General features: G+C 45.5%; 1 protein-coding gene and 1 long non-coding RNA gene across 3 annotated transcripts in view; one reads left to right on the forward strand and one right to left on the reverse strand.

The window, feature by feature from the left end:
* LOC129532497 (uncharacterized) overlaps window positions 1–18,913 on the reverse strand; it is a 115,231-nt gene that overhangs the window by 4,997 nt on the left and 91,321 nt on the right. The gene's annotated exons all lie outside the window — the stretch shown is intronic.
* On the forward strand, window positions 1,950–10,867 carry AHSG (alpha 2-HS glycoprotein). The gene is made up of 7 exons (XM_019023739.3): window positions 1,950–2,890; window positions 5,219–5,329; window positions 5,989–6,073; window positions 6,733–6,896; window positions 8,082–8,183; window positions 9,406–9,489; window positions 10,135–10,867. Exons 1-7 carry the CDS (start codon window positions 2,678–2,680, stop codon window positions 10,477–10,479), a joined length of 1,104 nt encoding a protein of 367 aa, XP_018879284.3. The 5' UTR covers window positions 1,950–2,677; the 3' UTR covers window positions 10,480–10,867.

Consider the following 18,913-nt stretch of genomic DNA (forward strand, 5'->3'; position numbering starts at 1 on the left):
TAATTTTACTTCTAAAAATCTATCCTGAAAAAAAGAATCAAAAGCCAAAGATTCCTAAATAAAAAAGTGTGTTTTGTTGTTGTTGTTGTTGTTTTTTTGTTTTTGTTTCTGTTTTGAGACAGAGTCTCACTCTGTTGCCCAAGCTGGAGTGCAGTGGCACAATCTCCCCTCACTGCAACCTCTGCCTCCCGGGTTCAAGTGATTCTCCTGCCTCAGCCTCCCAAGTAGCTGAGATTACAGGTGTCCAGCACCACGCCCAGCTAATTTTTTGTATTTTTAGTAGAGATGGGGTTTCACCATGTTGGCCAGGATGCTCTCTATCTGTTGACCTCATGATCCACCTGCCTTGGCCTCCCAAAGTGCTGGGATTACAGGTGTAAGCCACCGTGCCTGGCCTGTAAACATGTTTTTAAGTCTACTTAATGACATAGGAAAATATTCAAGTTAAAGCAATAGGTGAAAAAATTTTAACAGCTGTATATGCAGTATAATCAAAATTATATTAAAATATTATTTTACATAGAAAAAAAGAAAAGATATAAATGCACCAAAACATTAACACTGTTTATCTCTGCATGATGAGATTGTGAATGATTTCTTTTTTGAGACAGAGTCTCATTCTGTTGGCTGGGCTGGAGTGCAGTGGCACTATCATAGCTCACTGCAGCCATAGCCTACTCCAGGCCTTATGCTATCATCCTGCCTTCATAGTTGGGATTACAGGTGTGTGCCACCTTACCAAACTTTATTCAATTTTTTTTTTTTTTTGAGTCGGAGTCCCACTCCGTTGCCAGGCTGGAGTGCAGTGGCGCAATCTTGGCTCACTGCAACCTCCACCTCCTGGGTTCAAGTGATTGTCCTGTCTCAGCCTCCCGAGTAGGTGGGACTACAGGCGCGCGCCACCACGCCCAGCTAATGTTTGTATTTTTAGAAGAGACGGGGTTTCACTGTGTTGGCCAGGTTGGGCTCAATCTCTTGGCCTCGTGATCTGCCCACCTCAGCCTCCCAAAGTGCTGGGATTACAGGTGTGAGCCACCATGCCCAGCCCTTCAATATTTTTAAAGATTATATAAAGAAAAGCATAGCTTCCACACACAGTTCAGGAGTCAGGGCCCTGAGTGAAATGGAGTATAAGGTGATGGAAGATTGCCCCTGGCTTTGAGGATCATCTTGCTGGATGACCAGAGTTTGTTTTGCATCTGAAAGAATCACGTTCCCCCTCTTGGAGAGAACCTGGAGTCCTGGCCACACCTTCTGAGCTTCTGTCATTAAGATTCGGTGTGGTGTGTGAGCAGCTGGGAGTAAATGTGAAAACAGTCCTGCCAACTACCTTCTCTGCCCCATCACCACTCACTTCACCTCCCTCACCCCGATCCTCACCCCAGAAAATCAATATTAAGCTTCCCTTTGGAGGGGCCCCTCTTCTTCCTTTTTTTTTAACCAGTTTTTTTTTTCTCTGAAGCAATATCAAACATTAGAACAAATTCACCCACACACAATGATGGCCTCTAAATATTTGAAGACCTTGTTGGTCTCCATGAGAGGACTTCTTTGCTTCAGACTAAACCAAACCAGGTCCTTGTGTGATATTTCCCAAGCCTCTCTCTATCCTGCCAACCCTCCTTGGATGTCACACTTGGAATTGTCAAGGGTCACTTAATAGGCAGTGCCTGGAGTCAACACTGGCCCTCTGTTCTGGCCAGAAAGACACACTGTAATTCTGCTGAGTCTGCAAAGAATGTTCAAGGGGTATTTTTGTCCGTAGCTGCTCGTGCAGCATCTCAGCCTGCGGTGTCGGACTCAAACCCAGAGCCGAGTCAAATGAGCAGCTGTTAGATCAGGACTCCCCTCTGCTGCCCTTGTGCACTGGCAGGGGCACTAGGTTACTAGTGCTAGGAGACTCTGGTCAGTGCCCATCTGTGCTGTCACATGCAGGGCCCTGGCAGTGAGGTCTGGAGAAGGAAGAGAAGGGGCAGGGAACCCCACACGTTTTGCTGGTCATTTCCCACCGTGGTCCTGCCACGGGAACCCCCTTCTTCCACCTCCGTTCCCCACTTTAGGCAGAAACATCTCTCATCCTTTCTTCTTTTCTCCAAGAATCTTCCCCCAAAATCTTGGCATCTCCTATACACATCTGTACCTTTGCTATATCTGTGGGCCTTGTTCTCCCTGTAGGACTCCTCTTGGAAAGCTAACTCCCCCTGACATTGGAGAATTTTATCAAATTGCTGAGTATCCTCCCTTCCCTCTCACAGACCCCATGGCATGCTCAGATCACAGTAGAAGACATTTCCTCTGCTGCCAAACCCATGGCACTCTGAGGCTGACTGTGTCCACCTCATTCCCTCAGCTGTCTTCTCTTTGCTGCTATTACCATGTTCCAAGCAGACTTTGGAGCATCTCCCCCACAGCAGCATGGACTTTGGCACATTTCTTGGGGACCAGCGATGTCCTAACCTGTTTGCTTTTCCAGGGCTGATGTTTGCAGGGTGTTATTTTTTTTCTTTTGAACCAAAGCAGAAATCATCCTGTATCCTTATGCAATTCTTCCGGCAGGCTCCAACAGATAAATAAAGCCCACCACCCTCCATGGGTCTACCTTTCCCAGCAGAGCACCTGGGTTGGTCCCGAAGCCTCCAACCACCTGCACACCTGCCAGGGCCTCTCTGGGGCAGCCATGAAGTCCCTCGTCCTGCTCCTTTGTCTTGCTCAGCTCTGGGGCTGCCACTCAGCCCCACATGGCCCAGGGCTGATTTATAGACAACCGAACTGCGATGATCCAGAAACTGAGGAAGCAGCTCTGGTGGCTATAGACTACATCAATCAAAACCTTCCTTGGGGATACAAACACACCTTGAACCAGATTGATGAAGTAAAGGTGTGGCCTCGGGTAAGTGGACCTGCTGTGTATGAGCTGAAATAATGTGTACATGGAGCTCAATCAGGTGCCTCAAAAAATCGCCATCACCCAGTGCAAATGAAACCACAGAGGAGTAAATTCTCTGATTTCTTCCCAGGAGTGAGGGAAGGGGCAGGCAGAGGGCAAGAGAGGAGACATTCTGTATGGCAGTCATGGGTGTCAGGAGGGAGCTGGGTGGGGTGTGGGGTGGTGCGCAGAAGAAAAAGTGCTTCAAATGGTAGTTTGCAGATCACAGACGGAAAGTGTAACTTGCTGGAAAGACTAGGACCCAAGAGACCAGCTCCTAGTTGCCAAGTTACCACTGGCTGAAAATCATGTATCTGTCTTTGGTTTGGTTTCTCTCTAACAAAGACTGAGAATGAATAAAACTAGCATCTGGCAGATGCCTACTATATGCCAGGCCCATTCACATAGATTACCTCATTTACTCTTTCCCGGTCCTGCCTCCTGGTGCTGTGTGGTACATATATTGTTCTTGTCTTACCCAAGAGGAGACCAAGGCTCTGTTGTGTGTGTGTGTGCGCAGTCTTTTTGTTTTTTTTTTTTTTTTTTTTTGTCCAAAATCATATAATTACTAAGTCTTCAGGCTGGGATTTGATTCCATATCTGTGTTCCTTCTTCTACACAAACTGCCTCCCAAAGAGAGTTACCCACATCCCAGAGAGAAGTCTTGGCATAAACACAATTCACCTCCTCACACACTAGACAGGAAACCAACGCAGCTTGAAGCCAGTGACAAGAAAAATCAAGCTGGAAATATGCCTCGGGGATCAGTCAAGAGATTTGGAGAGGTGGAAAGAAGCTGTCTGTCTACTGGCTGTTTTGAAATTAGATTTATTTCTGATTAAGGACAATTCTTTCAGCAAATATGTATTACAAGCCTTCCTTGGACAAGAACCAGAGATATTAGGTTGAACCATATAAAACTGCCACTTTTCTATATCAAAAGCAACCAAATATTGGCCGTTTTAATGGTTCAACCTAATACAGTGGTGAAAAAGGCATAATATGTGCCCACAAGAGCTTACAACCTAGGTTGGAAAATAAGGTCAACAACAGGAAGCCTGGACCGACTGACGACTGCCATCCGTCTCACAAAGAGACAAAATATTTGAAATCAGGATTGCTCCGGATGGATTTTAAGAGTGCTGCAGCCATATTAAAGCACAGTGGTGGCTAGGAGGAAACGCTGATCAAGTCAGGGGAAATGAACACGCAACACGCACATCTGAGGGAAAAGGTAATCATGAATGGGCATTGTGACTTTTACTAAAGGCAGAGCTTCAGAGTTGGTTTCCTTGAGAAACCCAGGTGTACCCGGTTCCTGTTCGCCAGCGCTGTGAACGCTTTCAGGCAGTCACTCTGGGCACACCTGGACATCATAAAATGCGGAGCTTCTCCCAGGGGAGGGGATGCTGAGGCTTCAGGTACTAGTGAGTCAGGCAGAACCAATGAGAGGCAAGCAGAGCTGGGCTGAGAGGAGAAAAGGCATACTTGTACCTTCTGGATTTTTCAGGCTTCGAAGACAAGATACAGAAACAGGTGAACTGACAAGAATATCTCCAAGGATTGTTGCAAGCTCCCTCGTGTCTACACCAGTGACATCCAGTTTCCTGTCAGAGGGAGACATGCCCTTCCCCATTATCGCCAGCAGGGGGAGGTAGAAAGCAGCATCGTTGCATGCCGGCACCTGCTGCACAAGCCAAGACAAAGGAAAAGCCAAGGACAACAGCAGCAAAAACCTCTAGGAGGGAAAAGAAAATGGAGGAAGGAAGGAAAGCAAATAATGAAAAGGAAGAAAGAAAGAAGGAGAGGGAGGGATAGAGGAGATTAAAAAAAAGACAGTAAGATATTACCCTACACCACCTTATTTTGCAGCTTGTCTGAGAAAAATCCAAACCTGCGTTTTCCAAAGCACTGCTTGAAGAGTGAAATCTTAAAAATATTAAATAAATAATAAATACAAATAAGTGTTAACACCCATTTGTAGTTTTCAAATAGAGCTCAGAGTGAGGGCTGTGGCTCCATCGACTTGTTCAAGCCCAGGACCCTGTCTGCTTTGCGAGCATCATCTGGTGCTTCCTTAATCAACAGACGAAGAACAGAGAAGCCCTGGTCATTGTCCTGCCCACAGGCCAGTTCAGAGCTAGACGGAGTAGCAGACCGACAGTAAGAATGACATTTCCCTCACCTCTCCAAAAGGGGGGTGCGCTCAAGCCCAATGAGGGCGCATACCGTGGACCGCACCACAGGATCAGGGGAATAGGTTGCTCACGGCTTCATTCTTTGTCTCCACAGCAGCCCTCCGGAGAGCTGTTTGAGATTGAAATAGACACCCTGGAAACCACCTGCCATGTGCTGGACCCCACCCCTGTGGCAAAATGCAGCGTGAGGCAGCTGAAGGAGCATGTGAGTACCCTTCTTAGGATGACTGTAGGTGGCCCTTCGGCCAGCTCCACCGATTCACCCAGCGTCTCAGCCTGCCTTCTTGGCTGGCCAGGGTGCAGTTTCTAAAATTGCCATTTGTGGCCGAGCGCAGTGGCTCATGCCTATAATTTCAGCACTTTGGGAGGCTGAGGCAAGTGGATCGCCTGAGGTCAGGAGTTCAAGACCAGCCTGGCCAGTATGGTGAAACCCCATCTCTACTAAAAATACAAAAATTAGCTGGACGTGGTGACGGGCACCTGTAAATCCCAGCTCCTCGGGAGGCTGAGGCAGGAGAATCGCTTGAACCCGGGAGGTGGAGGTTGCAGTGAGCCAAGATCCTGCCATTGCACTCCAGCCTGGGAAACAACAGTGAATCTCTATCTCGAAATAATAATAATAATCATCATCATCATCATCATCATCATAAATAAAATTGCCATTTGATGCCACTTGCCCTGGGGCTGATTTTTACAAGCGTTTAACTATATCGTTGTATCCCTGAAAGCAGAGAGTGCCATGTTTCAGTATTACCCAGCGAAGGCGATTTTGCAAGGGTCACCTTTGACAGCCGTGCCTGGAGGAAGCCTGCCCGGGGTGCGAAGGGGAAGGGCAGCCATCCTCACGTGGGTTTCTTTCTCCAGGCTGTCGAAGGAGACTGTGATTTCCAGCTGTTGAAACTAGATGGCAAGTTTTCTGTGGTATACGCAAAATGTGATTCCAGTCCAGGTACAGATGACTATTCTTATTCTCATTTTTTCCTTGTAGAGAAAGTGGGGAAGGGATCTGAATAATTTTCAACTTAAGTAGTTCTAGCAGCTTTGTTGGTGAGGAAAAGGAGAAGCCAAATTTCCTGGGTTCTGGGATTTTTAAAATTGTGTTTTAAGAAGCTACTCTTGGCCTGGTGCGGTGGCTCACGCCTGTAATCCACCCACCCGAGGCAGGTGGATCACCTGAAGTCAGAAGTTCGAGACCAGCCTGGCCAACATAGTGAAACCCCCATCTCTACTAAAAATACAAAAATGTGGTGGTGCTCGCCTGCAATCCCAGCTACTAGGGAGGCTGAGGCAGGAGAATCGCTTGAACCTGGGAGGCAGAGGTGGCAGTGGGCCGAGATCGCGCCACTGCACTCCAGCCTGAGTGACACAGAGTGAGACCCTGTCTCAAAAAAATAAGAAGTTATTCTTACTGGAAGTGAAAATTGCCTCGTGATGATAAGAGCTCCTGCAGAAATGTCAGCATAGCAAGAGCCTTTTGAAGGTTTAGTAAGAAGCAGAGAAAGTGCCTGAAGCTATTTGGGGCATGCCTTAGCCCTTGCTAACGCAGCAGAGCTGGGGCCATGCCAGGGAGAATGGCTGCCCACATCCTGGTTTCCTCTCTCCGAGCAGACTCAGCCGAGGACGTGCGCAAGGTGTGCCAAGACTGCCCCCTGCTGGCCCCGCTGAACGACACCAGGGTGGTGCACGCCGCGAAAGCTGCCCTGGCCGCCTTCAACGCTCAGAACAACGGCTCCAATTTTCAGCTGGAGGAAATTTCCCGGGCTCAGCTTGTGGTAAAGACTAAGATTCTTTTGACAGGTTGGGCAGTTCAGTGGCACTTCGGGAATGTACTGTACGTGGTGGAGCGGGAGGCAGGGAAGAAGAAGCGCAGGGGCAGCGAAGAGAAAGCAAGGAGAGGATTGTTTGGAAAGGGAAGAAAGCATCCTAAGGGGGTATGAGATTCCTGAGTGTCATGAGGACCCCAACACCCTCAGCGCCTCCCCTATGCTGAGCCACTGTAACGTCCAGCAGCCACAGCTGCCGGCAGGTACATCCCCACTCCCTCCGTTCCAGCTAAAACCAAAGCTCAGTGTCAGCTGGTAGAGGTGCCCACGTCGGCCAGAAGCACTCACTGTAAATTTGCTGGGCTCCAGTATCCCCCATCTCCGCTGAACATCTGCCACAGACTCGTAATTAATACTCACTTGTGCTGACAAGCTTATAATGGCAAGATCTTAAAATGCCTTTCGAGTCACTGGAGAAAACATCTCATTGTACCGTGGGTGGTTTAGCACATTGGAATGCAACAGAATTCAAATGTTTAAGAAAATGTATTCTGGATATCAGCCATGGCCATACCTGGAAATACGCTAGTATAGACGGCAATTCTATTAATCAGAATATGTGATTCTCAGAACATCCCCACCCCAGACTACACCAAATAACGGATATTTTATTGTGTCCATATGCTCCAACTACTTTAAGGAAGAAAAGCTCAAGTGATATCTTCCATACTTTCATCTAAATCTTTTCATTTGAGCCTGCTCTATGAAACAGGTGGAAGAGGTATTAATCTCTTCACTTTCCCACCCTATCTTGGAATAACCTGAACCTTGGGTCTCAAGTGCAGCCCAAGAGTGAGGGCTGGGGGGAGGCAGGGTTCCCACTCCTATCAGTCTAAGGCTGTCCTTCTGATTCCTGTTTCCTATCTGCAAACTCACCTCCACCCTGAAGGACCGGTGATGGATACTTGCCCCTCCTACAAGGAAGACACAACCCCTACCTCTAAAGCACAAGCACTTGAGAGCACAACCCCATAGCAACTGCCCTATGTAAGCCATTGAGGGACATGTCTTCTGGGCCGACGCATGGTCTGCATGAATGGTGCTCCCCGAAGGAGGCTACTTCCCGCTCTCCTTCTCTGCCCTTTTCGTTGTAAGTCATCTTTCCTCAAGAGCATTTTCATGTACTCTTCTCAGCCCCTCCCACCTTCTACCTATGTGGAGTTTACAGTGTCTGGCACTGACTGTGTTGCTAAAGAGGCCACAGAGGCAGCCAAGTGTAACCTGCTGGCAGAAAAGGTGAGTGGGCCGGGACCTTGGGGTGTTACCACTCGGACAGAGCTGTTTGTGGAACAGAACATCCTTGGATAGTTTGTATCTTGGGGCTGCAGACAGAGAATAACAGTGCAAATTCCCTCTCCCTGTGGATCACGGCAAGCCTTCTTTTAGGGTGTCACCTCATCCTTTTAAGAGCTGTCATCAAATCATCTCACCCACTGGAAGCACGTGGAGTTAGGAGAAAGAGAGGCTATTTGCTAATGAAGCCAAGTCACGCCCACCCACTGGGAATGTGAAGTGCACATTTTCTAGACATATAACTCTGATACGAAAGCTTTCAAGTCCTTGAGCCGATAAGGTACACTTCTAGGATTTTAGTCTAAAGAAGTCATCAGTGGCCAGGCATGATGGCTCATGCCTGTAATTCCAGCACTTTGGGAGGCCAAGACGGGCGGATCGGGAGGTCAGGAGATCAAGACCATCCTGGCTAACATGGTGAAACCCCGTCTCTACTAAAAATACAAAAAAATTAGCCGGGCTTGGTGGTGAGCGCCTGTAGTCCCAGCTACTCGGGAGGCTGAGGCAGGAGAATGGTGTGAACCCAGGAGGCAGAGGTTGCAGTAAACTAAGATCGTGCCACTGCACTCCAGCCTGGGCAACAGAGCGAGACTCTGTCTCAAAAAAAAGAAAGAAAAAGAAAAAGAATTCATCAGTGACATTTGACAGAATATATCTATAAAAATGATTTATTATAGCTATAAAGAGACCAAAAAAGAGAGATCTGTATGTCCAACAGGAAGGTGTCATTGAATAATGCATGCACATCAGTAAATAGAAAATTGTGCAGACACTAAAAATTGTGTTTTCAAGGAATAATGAATGATATGAGAAAATGCTATTATGGCAAGTGAAAACACACAGGATACAACATCGTATAGTCACAATGATCTCAATTTTTAAATCATATTTAATAGTATTTTAAAATAAGAAAGAAATGCATCAATGTTAACAGTCCTTCTTTCTAGGCCACCACCAGAAAGGGATTATGGGTAATCTCTCTCACTCTCAAAGTATTTCTGTATTTCCATGTTATGTATATAGAATCATATACCTCCCACAAGCAGAAACTATAACTTTAAGAAAAATGGTTTTTCAAACTAATTTAAGGTTGGAGTGTCGATGAAATTGGGGGGGGATCCATTTTTGAAATTAGTTAAAATAACTCCTCTTTCTCTGTGGGCAGCAATATGGCTTTTGTAAGGCAACACTCAGTGAGAAGCTTGGTGGGGCAGAGGTTGCAGTGACCTGCACGGTGTTCCAAACACAGGTAACAGCTCCGTGAATATTCTTGCCTACACCTTCAGAATACAATGACCCCTTCACATTTATGCAGTGCAGTAGTGATGACAGGACATTTGCTCTCGCGTGCTTCTGAACCTCACAGTATGAAATAACACTGGGGTATGCGGAATCATCAACAAATGGAAGGATATTTTAGCTATGCCTTTCCCTCCCACGAACTAGTGACTACAGGGAAGAACCATCTTACTGTGTAGTTGACAGAGCCACCTTTTTATTTGTGGGAGGTGGGAATGGTTTTCTGAGTTGCAGAGACCAGGTGGCCAGATCTACCTGTTAGCTCCCAGTGGCTGCAGCTTCAGATGACAAAGAGGCTGGCACTGCTGGGCAAGGGTGAGCCACAGGTGGGGTGCTTTTACTCATTGGACATGTGTGTGTAAGTCCACCATCACAAAGACAATCCTGGTGAGGCCGGGGCCAACATAGGCCAGTCACCCCTCCTTGTAACCTTGATGACAATCCCTTGTACTTAGGTAGGTCCTTTCTTGCTAGACTCTTTGCAAATAAAAATGTAGAATGTGAGGAAATTGGGTGCCAGTGCCACCTGGGCCTGTGGGTTGTCTTGCCTGGGAGGAGGAAGCAAACTAACTGAAGGAAATGGTCCTTTTTCCAGCCCGTGACCTCACAGCCCCAACCAGAAGGTGCCAATGAAGCAGTCCCCACCCCCGTGGTGGACCCAGATGCACCTCCGTCCCCTCCACTTGGCGCACCTGGACTCCCTCCAGCTGGCTTACCCCCAGACTCCCATGTGTTACTGGCAGCTCCCCCAGGACACCAGTTGCACTGGGCGCACTACGACCTGCGCCACACCTTCATGGGTGTGGTCTCATTGGGGTCACCCTCAGGAGAAGCGTCGCACCCCCGGAAAACACGCACAGTGGTGCAGCCTAGTGTTGGTGCTGCTGCTGGGCCAGTGGTTCCTCCATGTCCGGGGAGGATCAGACACTTCAAGGTCTAGGCTAGACATGGCAGAGATGAGGAGGTTTGGCACAGAAAACATAGCCACCATTTTGTCCAAGCCTGGGCATGGGTGGGGGGCCTTGTCTGCTGGCCACGCAAGTGTCACATGTGATCTACATTAATATCAAGTCTTGACTCCCTACTTCCCGTCATTCCTCACAGGACAGAAGCAGAGTGGGTGGTGGTTATGTTTGACAGAAGGCATTAGGTTGACAACTTGTCATGATTTTGACAGTAAGCCACCATGATTGTGTTCTCTGCCTCTGGCTGACCTTACAAAAACCATTGGAACTGTGACTTTGAAAGGTGCTCTTGCTAAGCTTATATGTGCCTGTTAATGAACGTGCCTGAAAGACCTTCCTTAATAAAGAAGGTTCTAAGCTGAATGTGGTCATGCTTATTGCGACTTCATCCCAGCTCCCCTCAAATGCATAGCCTTTTACCCCAACAACCACACAGTGTCCCTAATCAAAATCAAAGTGAAAAGAGACCCAAAAGAGATAAAAAAACCTGCTGTATTGCCAGATACAGGAAAAAGTGAGACTAGGATCTTTCCACAACCCATAAGATATGACCATTTCTTTTTTTTTTTTTTTTTTTCTGAGACGGAGTCTCACTCTGTCACCCAGGCTGGAGCACAGTGGCATGATCTTGGCTCACTGCAAGCTCCACCTCCCAAATTCAAATGATTCCCCTGCCTCAGCCCCCTGAGTAGCTGGGACTACAGGTGTGTGCCACCACACCCAGCTAATCTTTTTGTATTTCAGTAGAGACAGGATTTCACCATGTTGGCCAGGATGGTCTTGATCTCCTCACCTCATGATCCACCCACCTCGGCCTCCCAAAGTGCTGGGATTACAGGCGTGAGCCACCGCACCCGGCCAAGATATGACCATTTCTTTATGAGAAAATAATTCTTCTCATTTTATAAGAGAGAGAAACTATTGCTAAAGGTGGGCCAAGCTCCTGAACTTTGTACAGAATAAACTATCCATTGATTTTCTCCAGTACCGAGGTAAGGAGGGATTGGTAATTAAAACAAGATCCTCACTTTATATCTGTTGTTAATTATGTTTAAGATACACGTTGAGTGTACTGTATACACTTCATTTTATAACACAAGATTGGTCTTCCTAGCCAATCTATTTTAAGGACCCAAGTTAAAGCTGTGACTTGTAGTATCATTAGATAAAGGATACCTGGACAGGTGAATCCCGTGGACATTTGTAGACACCGTCCAAGTGCTCAGATAGCATATGTGAATAAACCCTCCCCATTTTAGCATGGTCCCTGGGCAATTTCAATTTTTGTCCATCAGCATTAAGTTTTTCCGATCTACCTCAGTGATGGGCCCTTTCAGATGGAATTTTAGAGGGCAGGACTGACACCCAGTTGAGTGACTTCACTTTAAACCAAGAAGAATGAATCAAGTGTTGACACTCACCTTATCACTTGTGCCTAGAGGTTTCGCCAATATTCCAGTAACCAAAAGGAAAGGCCAGAAAGGTAAGAAAACCACTAGGTGTCACGGAAGCCAGAGAAGAAGGTATGGGCAGCTGTGCTAAATGCTGTAGAAAGAGCAGTAAGGACGACTGACTCTGAGGTCATGGTGACCACTGGCAGATGCAGTTGCTCTAGGGGCATCCTGGTTGTCAAGAGTTTACTGGTGTTGTTGCTGTAGGGAGAGTGGAGAGTGGGCTGTAGCTGGGCAAGAGTAGCCACAGGATAGAAAGTCACTAGAGCTTTCTAGAGAAAAGATTAACATGAGTTGGTCTAAGGTGGTGGGCAGTGGACATGATAAAAAGAGGATATAATTTGGAGGTAGAACTCCCAAGACCTGCTGATGAATTTGATGTGGGAGTGAGAAAGACGTGACGGATGATGATTCCTGGATTTGTGGCTTTGTGAACTGGATAGATGTGTGTGTGTCTGTGGGGGCATTTACTGAGGCAGTGAATTCTAGTTTGTTTCATTTGCATTACCTCAGTTTCCCTCCTCTCCAACTTAAAATTCGTGCAGATGATTTTTCTATGTCTATTTTTCTATGTCTGGCTAATGCGTGCCTTGATCTCATGTCTCTCAAAGAAGCAGTGAAGTCACGTAGACCTGCAAAACCTGAGCCAAGCTGCTTCACCTTTCGCTTCTTACTGCCCACATTATACAACCAGACATAGATAACAGCTGATGTACTGGTGGTGTTGGGAGGATTAAATGAGACGCTACAAATTTATGTATGATACCTTCTTGACACATTCTAGGTTCTCAGTAAGTGCCCTCCCTTTCTGCTGCTGCTCCTCATCCTCTGAATTTGGTGGCCTCAGAAGATTATGTTGTTGACCTTCTCTTAAATATGTACTCTGCTTGGCAAGTTTATCCTCTCTCATGATTTAAACTATCATTGTTACCCAGATAACTGCAACTTAATAGCCCCAGATTGGACCTCTTTCTTGAATTCTAACATTGCATTTCCAAATATCTTCAGGATTTCCTCACTAGAATTACCTAAAACAGTTTCCTATGTGACTTGTTTCCTCTAAATGATGCATACCTGGAGACAGCATTATTCAAAATGTGCATTATTTTAAAATTACTTATTCCCAATAATAATAGAGAGAATGAGTTATAGAGCTGTTAAATCTACCACCCTTATAGCACATTTTTTTGTATTAATGCTGCTCTGTACTTTCTTAACATTATTATTTTACAGAGTGTTCTCTCCTAAATTAATAGCATTACATATGTCTCATTTCTTTGCCTTCTTAGTGGATTTTAATCATGTCTAACACATGTTTCAAAGTTATTGGATTTCAGGTGCATTTTTCCATACTTGTGTCACTACTACCAATTAAGAATATTTGGTGGATGTTAAGATAATACAAAAATTGTCCAGGCGCAGTGGCTCATGCCTATAATCCTAGCGCTTTGGGAGGCCAAGGCAGGTGGATCACCTGAGGTTAGGAGTTGGAGACCGGCTTGATCAACATGGTGAAACACCGTCTCTACTAAAAATACAAAGTTAGCCGGCCATGGTGGTTGTGGTGAGCTGAGATCGTGCCATTGCACTCCAACCTGGGCAACAAGAGCAAAACTCCATCTCAAAAAAAAAAAAAAAAAAAAATTTCTGTACTAGTAGGCTGGCTAGTGAAATGATGTTATCTTCACTCCATTGACTACTTTGCAGAAATTTAAAATCATGTTTATAAAAAAGTAACAATTAAATGTTATTAAAAAGTAACAATTCATATAGAAAAACATTGATAATATATTTTGAAATGAAAAAAGTGGGTTATAAAGTGGTATAATCCTGAATTTCTAAAATTAATTTATATATGTAGACATATTAATATATACATACAGACATAAAAAATTACCAAGTAACAGGAAGAAAAACTAAAATACTAACAGTGGTTATATCTGAATTGTGGAATAATGGGGAGCTGCTTTTCTTTGTTGTATTAATGCTTTGTCTTATTTCCTAAACTTTCTATAATGCTCAAGTTTTACTTTCGTAGAAAGATATTTTTATTTTGTTTGTCTAGTATAGGGGTTAGAAAACGTTTTAGTGAAGGACCAGATAGTAAATATCTTTGGTGTTATGGACCATGTGGTCTCTATTTCAATGCAACTCTGCTATTTTAGGAAGAAAGCAACTATAGCCAATATATAAATGAATAGACATGGCTGTATTCCAATAAAACTTTTATTACAAAATTAGCAGTGAGCTGAATTTGGCCTTTGGCTATAGTTTGCCAGGGTGGCCTAGAACAGTGGAAATAAGGAGAAATCGAGTTGGGGGGGAAAATGGCAGTCAAAGAGTAGATCAGTTTCACATGGAGTTAGATGCTGGTCTCTGGTATGAAGCTGGTCAAGCGAGAAAGAAGTAAGGGTGTTGTCTGTACAGAAGATGAATCCATGTGAATAACGACAAGGTGAAGGTGGAGGGCAGGAGTATAAGCCAGGAGACAAAGATGTTAGCAACACAGAGAGGCCAGCAGGTCAGAAGATGGCAGGAACAGGAAGAGGAAAGTGTCTGCAAGCTAGTGGCATGGTCCTCAAAGAAAAAGCGTTCTTTTGTTTTGTTTTTGTTTTTGTTTTTTTCGCTCTTGCTGCCCAAGCTGGAGTGCAATGGTGCGATCTCGGCTCACTGCAACCTCTGCCTCCCGGGTTCAAGCGATTCTCCTGCCTCAGCCTCCCAAGTAGCTGGGATTACAGGCATGCGCCACCATGCCCAGCTAATTTTGTATTTTTAGTAGAGACAGGTTTCTCCATGTTGGTCGGGCTGGTCTCAAACTCCTGACCTCAAGTGATCTGCCCACCTCGGCCTCCCAAAGTGCTAGGATTACTGGTGTGAGCCACAACACCCGGCCGAGAAAAAGGGTTTTATGTGAGCACAGAGGACTAATATCCTGGAAGTAACATTGGAAAATGGGGAGGATACCAATGTTACTAAAAATAAGCATCCATTCCAGAGTTGTTATGGAGAAGTTGTGCTTGAGCAAAAGTGAGACTCAAGTTGAGCACAGAAAATGACTCAATTAGTAGGGCAGGTAGTCCTTTATCCACTATGGAATGGAAATTTCAGAAGGCACGGTGGAAGGATTTGGGCAAAGGAGGCATACCTGATGGTACAGCAAGTCGAGGAAGAGGAAGCAGAAAGCGAAAAGAGATGATACTGCTGAGAAAGGACAGACAACAAAAAGAGTTCTGTTTGAGGCTTATCAAGCTTTCAGGAGCTAGGGTCCGGAATGAGTAGGCAGCAGCCTGCCTTGATCATAGTTTGATGATTCAGGTCAAGACCAGGCCATGGGATGAATGAACTCTCAGGCCCTCAATACAGGAAGCAATGGCAATCTCTGGAGGATGGGAGGACTTTTCCGAACTGGATAGCTGCCAGCCCCGTTCTGGAATCCCATCTCATCCATAGCCCACATATGGCTATGTTTCCTTGGGTCTCCACTGAGACAAGCCATGGCTATAACTGGATTGGGCAATAATGTTTTTATCATCTCCATCTCATCCTCCACTGCACTCTCCATAGCACCTACTCCTGACTTTCTTTTTCACTTCACTACCTCTTGGTACACTGCCTGGAGGAAGGACTCAACAAGGCTTTACAAAATCTGTTCCCTCTCCTTCTCCATCCTATTTCCTTTAAATACTATGCTCTACCCAGGTAAGATCAGCTACTAGATCTTACTCCAACAAACCTGGGATTTCCTGTCCCTCTGTGACCGCATATTACTCCCTGTGTGTACTGCCTCTTGCCCCATTTCCCAACACCTTAAGTCTAAATGCTACTTCTGCACCCACCTCAAATATCCTTTTTTTCAGAAGTCTTCCCCTGAGCCCCAACTAGGAAAATGTCAGCTTTTTCTGGACCTATTTTATGGTACAGAGGTCTTTCTGATCTGTTTTGCGTTTTTTGATATACATGTGGCAGCTTGTCTGGTCCATTTTAACTCTCTCCTCCCCTGCCCCAGCCACCTTCAACGACCCTGCTGATGGCCCACCCATCCAACATCTGCATCTCTTTCCATCTTGCCTTCTCTACCTCCACAGCGTTTCTGCCACCCCCTGGTTCCCTCAGTCACACCCTCATGGATAAGTGGTCCTCTTCCTGGATGGCAGACCTTGTGTCCCCCTCATTCTGCCCTCAGCCACCTTTTGTTCACCTTTGATTCACTCTTGATCAGCTTCACTGAGAGCATCAATCCCTCTGTCCTATGTATGGTTCAAGGTGTCAGACACTTCCTGGCTTCACTTCCTTGTCTTCTGGACCCAACCCCACATTGGTCATTTCAAAGATATTCATGTAAGCACCCTCTGTGGATCTTAACCTTCTGTCCTCCAGACCACATGCCTTATCAGGGCCCAACTCCAGCTGGACTTTCTCTCTGTTCCTGTTCCCATCCTGCGGTTCTCACTGAAGGGCTCTCCGGAGCGTGGCTCTTGATGCCCTGACAAAGGTTGTGCTCCATCCTCAGGCGCGATCCCCTCAGAGCCCCACCATTATTCTTGTCTCTTCATGGCTTCATTTCCCACTCCCCACAATGACTCAGCTACATATTTTCCCCTCTCAAATCCTAATCACACCTCCACATCTCAACCCTCAACAGTTGAGTCTCCCAGCTTCCAAAGAAAATAAAAGCTATTAGGTAAAAATTCCCTCCAATACATCTCTGAAGTCACCCACTCTCACCTCCTCTATGGCTCAGAGGAAGTATCTTTCTCCTCTGTTACGTTGGCTACTCCTCCCACCCTCACCTTCCCTGACCACTTCACCCTTCCCAGCATCCCTTCCACCTACACCAGCGTCACCCTTCCCACTGACCACACTCTCAGATGACACCCATGCTAAATGATCACTCTCCTCTGATTCTACGTTCCTCTCAAGCCATTTCCCTATTTCCCCCTTTGTTTTACTACCAAGCCTCCTTTTAAAAAACATTTATTCCATGGTGTACATGTGCCACATTTTCTTAATCCAGTCTATCATTGTTGGACATTTGGGTTGGTTCCAAGTCTTTGCTATTGTGAATAGTGCCGCAATAAACATACGTGTGCATGTGTCTTTATAGCAGCATGATTTATAATCCTTTGGGTATATACCCAACATATACACCATGGAATACTATGCAGCCATAAAAAATGATGAGTTCATGTCCTTTGTAGGGACATGGATGAAGCTGGAAACCACCATTCTCAGCAAACTATCGCAAGGACAAAAAACCAAACACCGCATGTTCTCACTCATAGGTGGGAATTGAACAATGAGAACACATGGACACAGGAAGGGGAACATCACACACCGGGGACTGTTGTGGGGTGGGGGGAGGGGGGAGGGATAAAAAAAAAAATAAATCTGTATTTCTAAAAAATAAAATAAAATAAAAAACAAAAGCCAAAAAAATTGATTTCTAAAAATTTCTAAATGTGACATGTTTACTAAAAAAATTATGGAAAACGCTGAGAAGTTGAAGGAATGAAAACAAATGCCTCCCACAATCCCATATCTCAAATACAAACACCATTAACATTTTCCTGTATTGCGTTACCTTCCTTCTGCCTCCCACCTGCACCACTGTGCAGGGGTGCTTTATAAAACACAGCGCTGTGTCATGGCAGTGTAGTTTCCATTGCTGTCCTGCTTTGCAAGTTAACATTATCACATAAACATTTTCTATGTCACTAAACATCATAAACATCATTTGTGATGGCTAATTGGTATTCATCAAAGGTAGCCAAATTCAAGCTGGTACCACTTGCTGCACAACAGCCAGTAAGTCAAGAGACAAGGCACTGGGGCAAGGAAAGCAACTTTATTCTTACAGCAATATTTATTCTTTCTTTAGTCTTCTCAGCAAACTGAGAAGATGGGCAGACTCATGTCCTAAAAAGCCATCTTAAGTTAATATGCATTTCAGGCTCCTTTTATGTTAGGGTAAGGGAGAATAGGGAGGCGGTGGAGGTAAAGAAATAACCAATGACAGGCACCTGGGTGGCAGCAAGGGTCTGAGGAGGTGAAACTTCTTTGTCCTTGGCCAGGTCACAATGCTCTTATAAATCTTTAACATGACATTGTTACTTGTGTGTACCCCCTTCTTTTCTCCTTGGGAGTTAGTTTTGGGAAGAGACTATTATCATCCTTGCTTTAAAGTTAAACTGTAGGCTGGGTGTGGTGGTTCATGCCTGTAATCCCAGCACTTTGGGAAGTCAAGGCAGGTGGGTCACCTGAGGCCAGGAGTTCGAGACCAGCCTGGCCAACATGGTGAAACCCCGTCTCTACTGAAAACACAAAAATTAGCCGGGGGTGGTGGTAGGTGCCTGTAATCCCAGCTACTTAGGAGGCTGAGGCAGGAGAATCGCTTGAACCCAGGAGGCGGAGGTTGCAGTGAACCGAGATCATGCCATTGTACTCCAGCCAGGGCGACAAGAGCGAAATTCAGTCTCAAAAAAGAAAAAAAAAAAAAAGTTAAACTGCAAACTAAATGCCTCCCACAGTTAGGTTGGCCTGTGTGCAGAGATAAGCAAAAGCAGTTAACCTAAAAGATATCATTTTGGATGGAGTTGCAGGGAGATTGGGAGAAAAATGGAGTTAGTCGTGTTAAGCCCCCTTTTCACTGTTACCTAAATGGAAGTTTACTTAACCATTCTCCTGTTGTTGGACATTTAGATGGACACTTTTTCATGCTTGTAAATGGCATATCAATAAATATTATTATGCATAAAAGCTTTCCTATATGTGTGAATACTTTCAAAGGTAGAGTCTCAGAAATATAACTAATATTCCAAAATAATATGAATATCTTACGACTCTTGACATGTATTGTCAAAGTGCTCTACAAACAGATTTTGCCGATCTATACTTCCAAAACCTGAGTGTGCCCATCTCACTGAACCTTTGCTATCACTTGGCCTTATCATTTCTCTCC

The sequence above is a fragment of the Gorilla gorilla genome, chromosome 2 (assembly GCF_029281585.2).
Source record: "Gorilla gorilla gorilla isolate KB3781 chromosome 2, NHGRI_mGorGor1-v2.1_pri, whole genome shotgun sequence".
Classification (NCBI taxonomy): domain Eukaryota; kingdom Metazoa; phylum Chordata; class Mammalia; order Primates; family Hominidae; genus Gorilla; species Gorilla gorilla.

Coding starts and splice junctions, on each gene's coding strand:
- AHSG (XM_019023739.3), top strand. CDS start 2,678: ATGAAGTCCCTCGTCCTGCTCCTTTGTCTTGCTCAGCTCTGGGGCTGC. Junction 8,184..9,405: donor GTAACCTGCTGGCAGAAAAG/GTGAGTGGGCCG, acceptor CTCTGTGGGCAG/CAATATGGCTTTTGTAAGGC. Junction 9,490..10,134: donor GCACGGTGTTCCAAACACAG/GTAACAGCTCCG, acceptor TCCTTTTTCCAG/CCCGTGACCTCACAGCCCCA.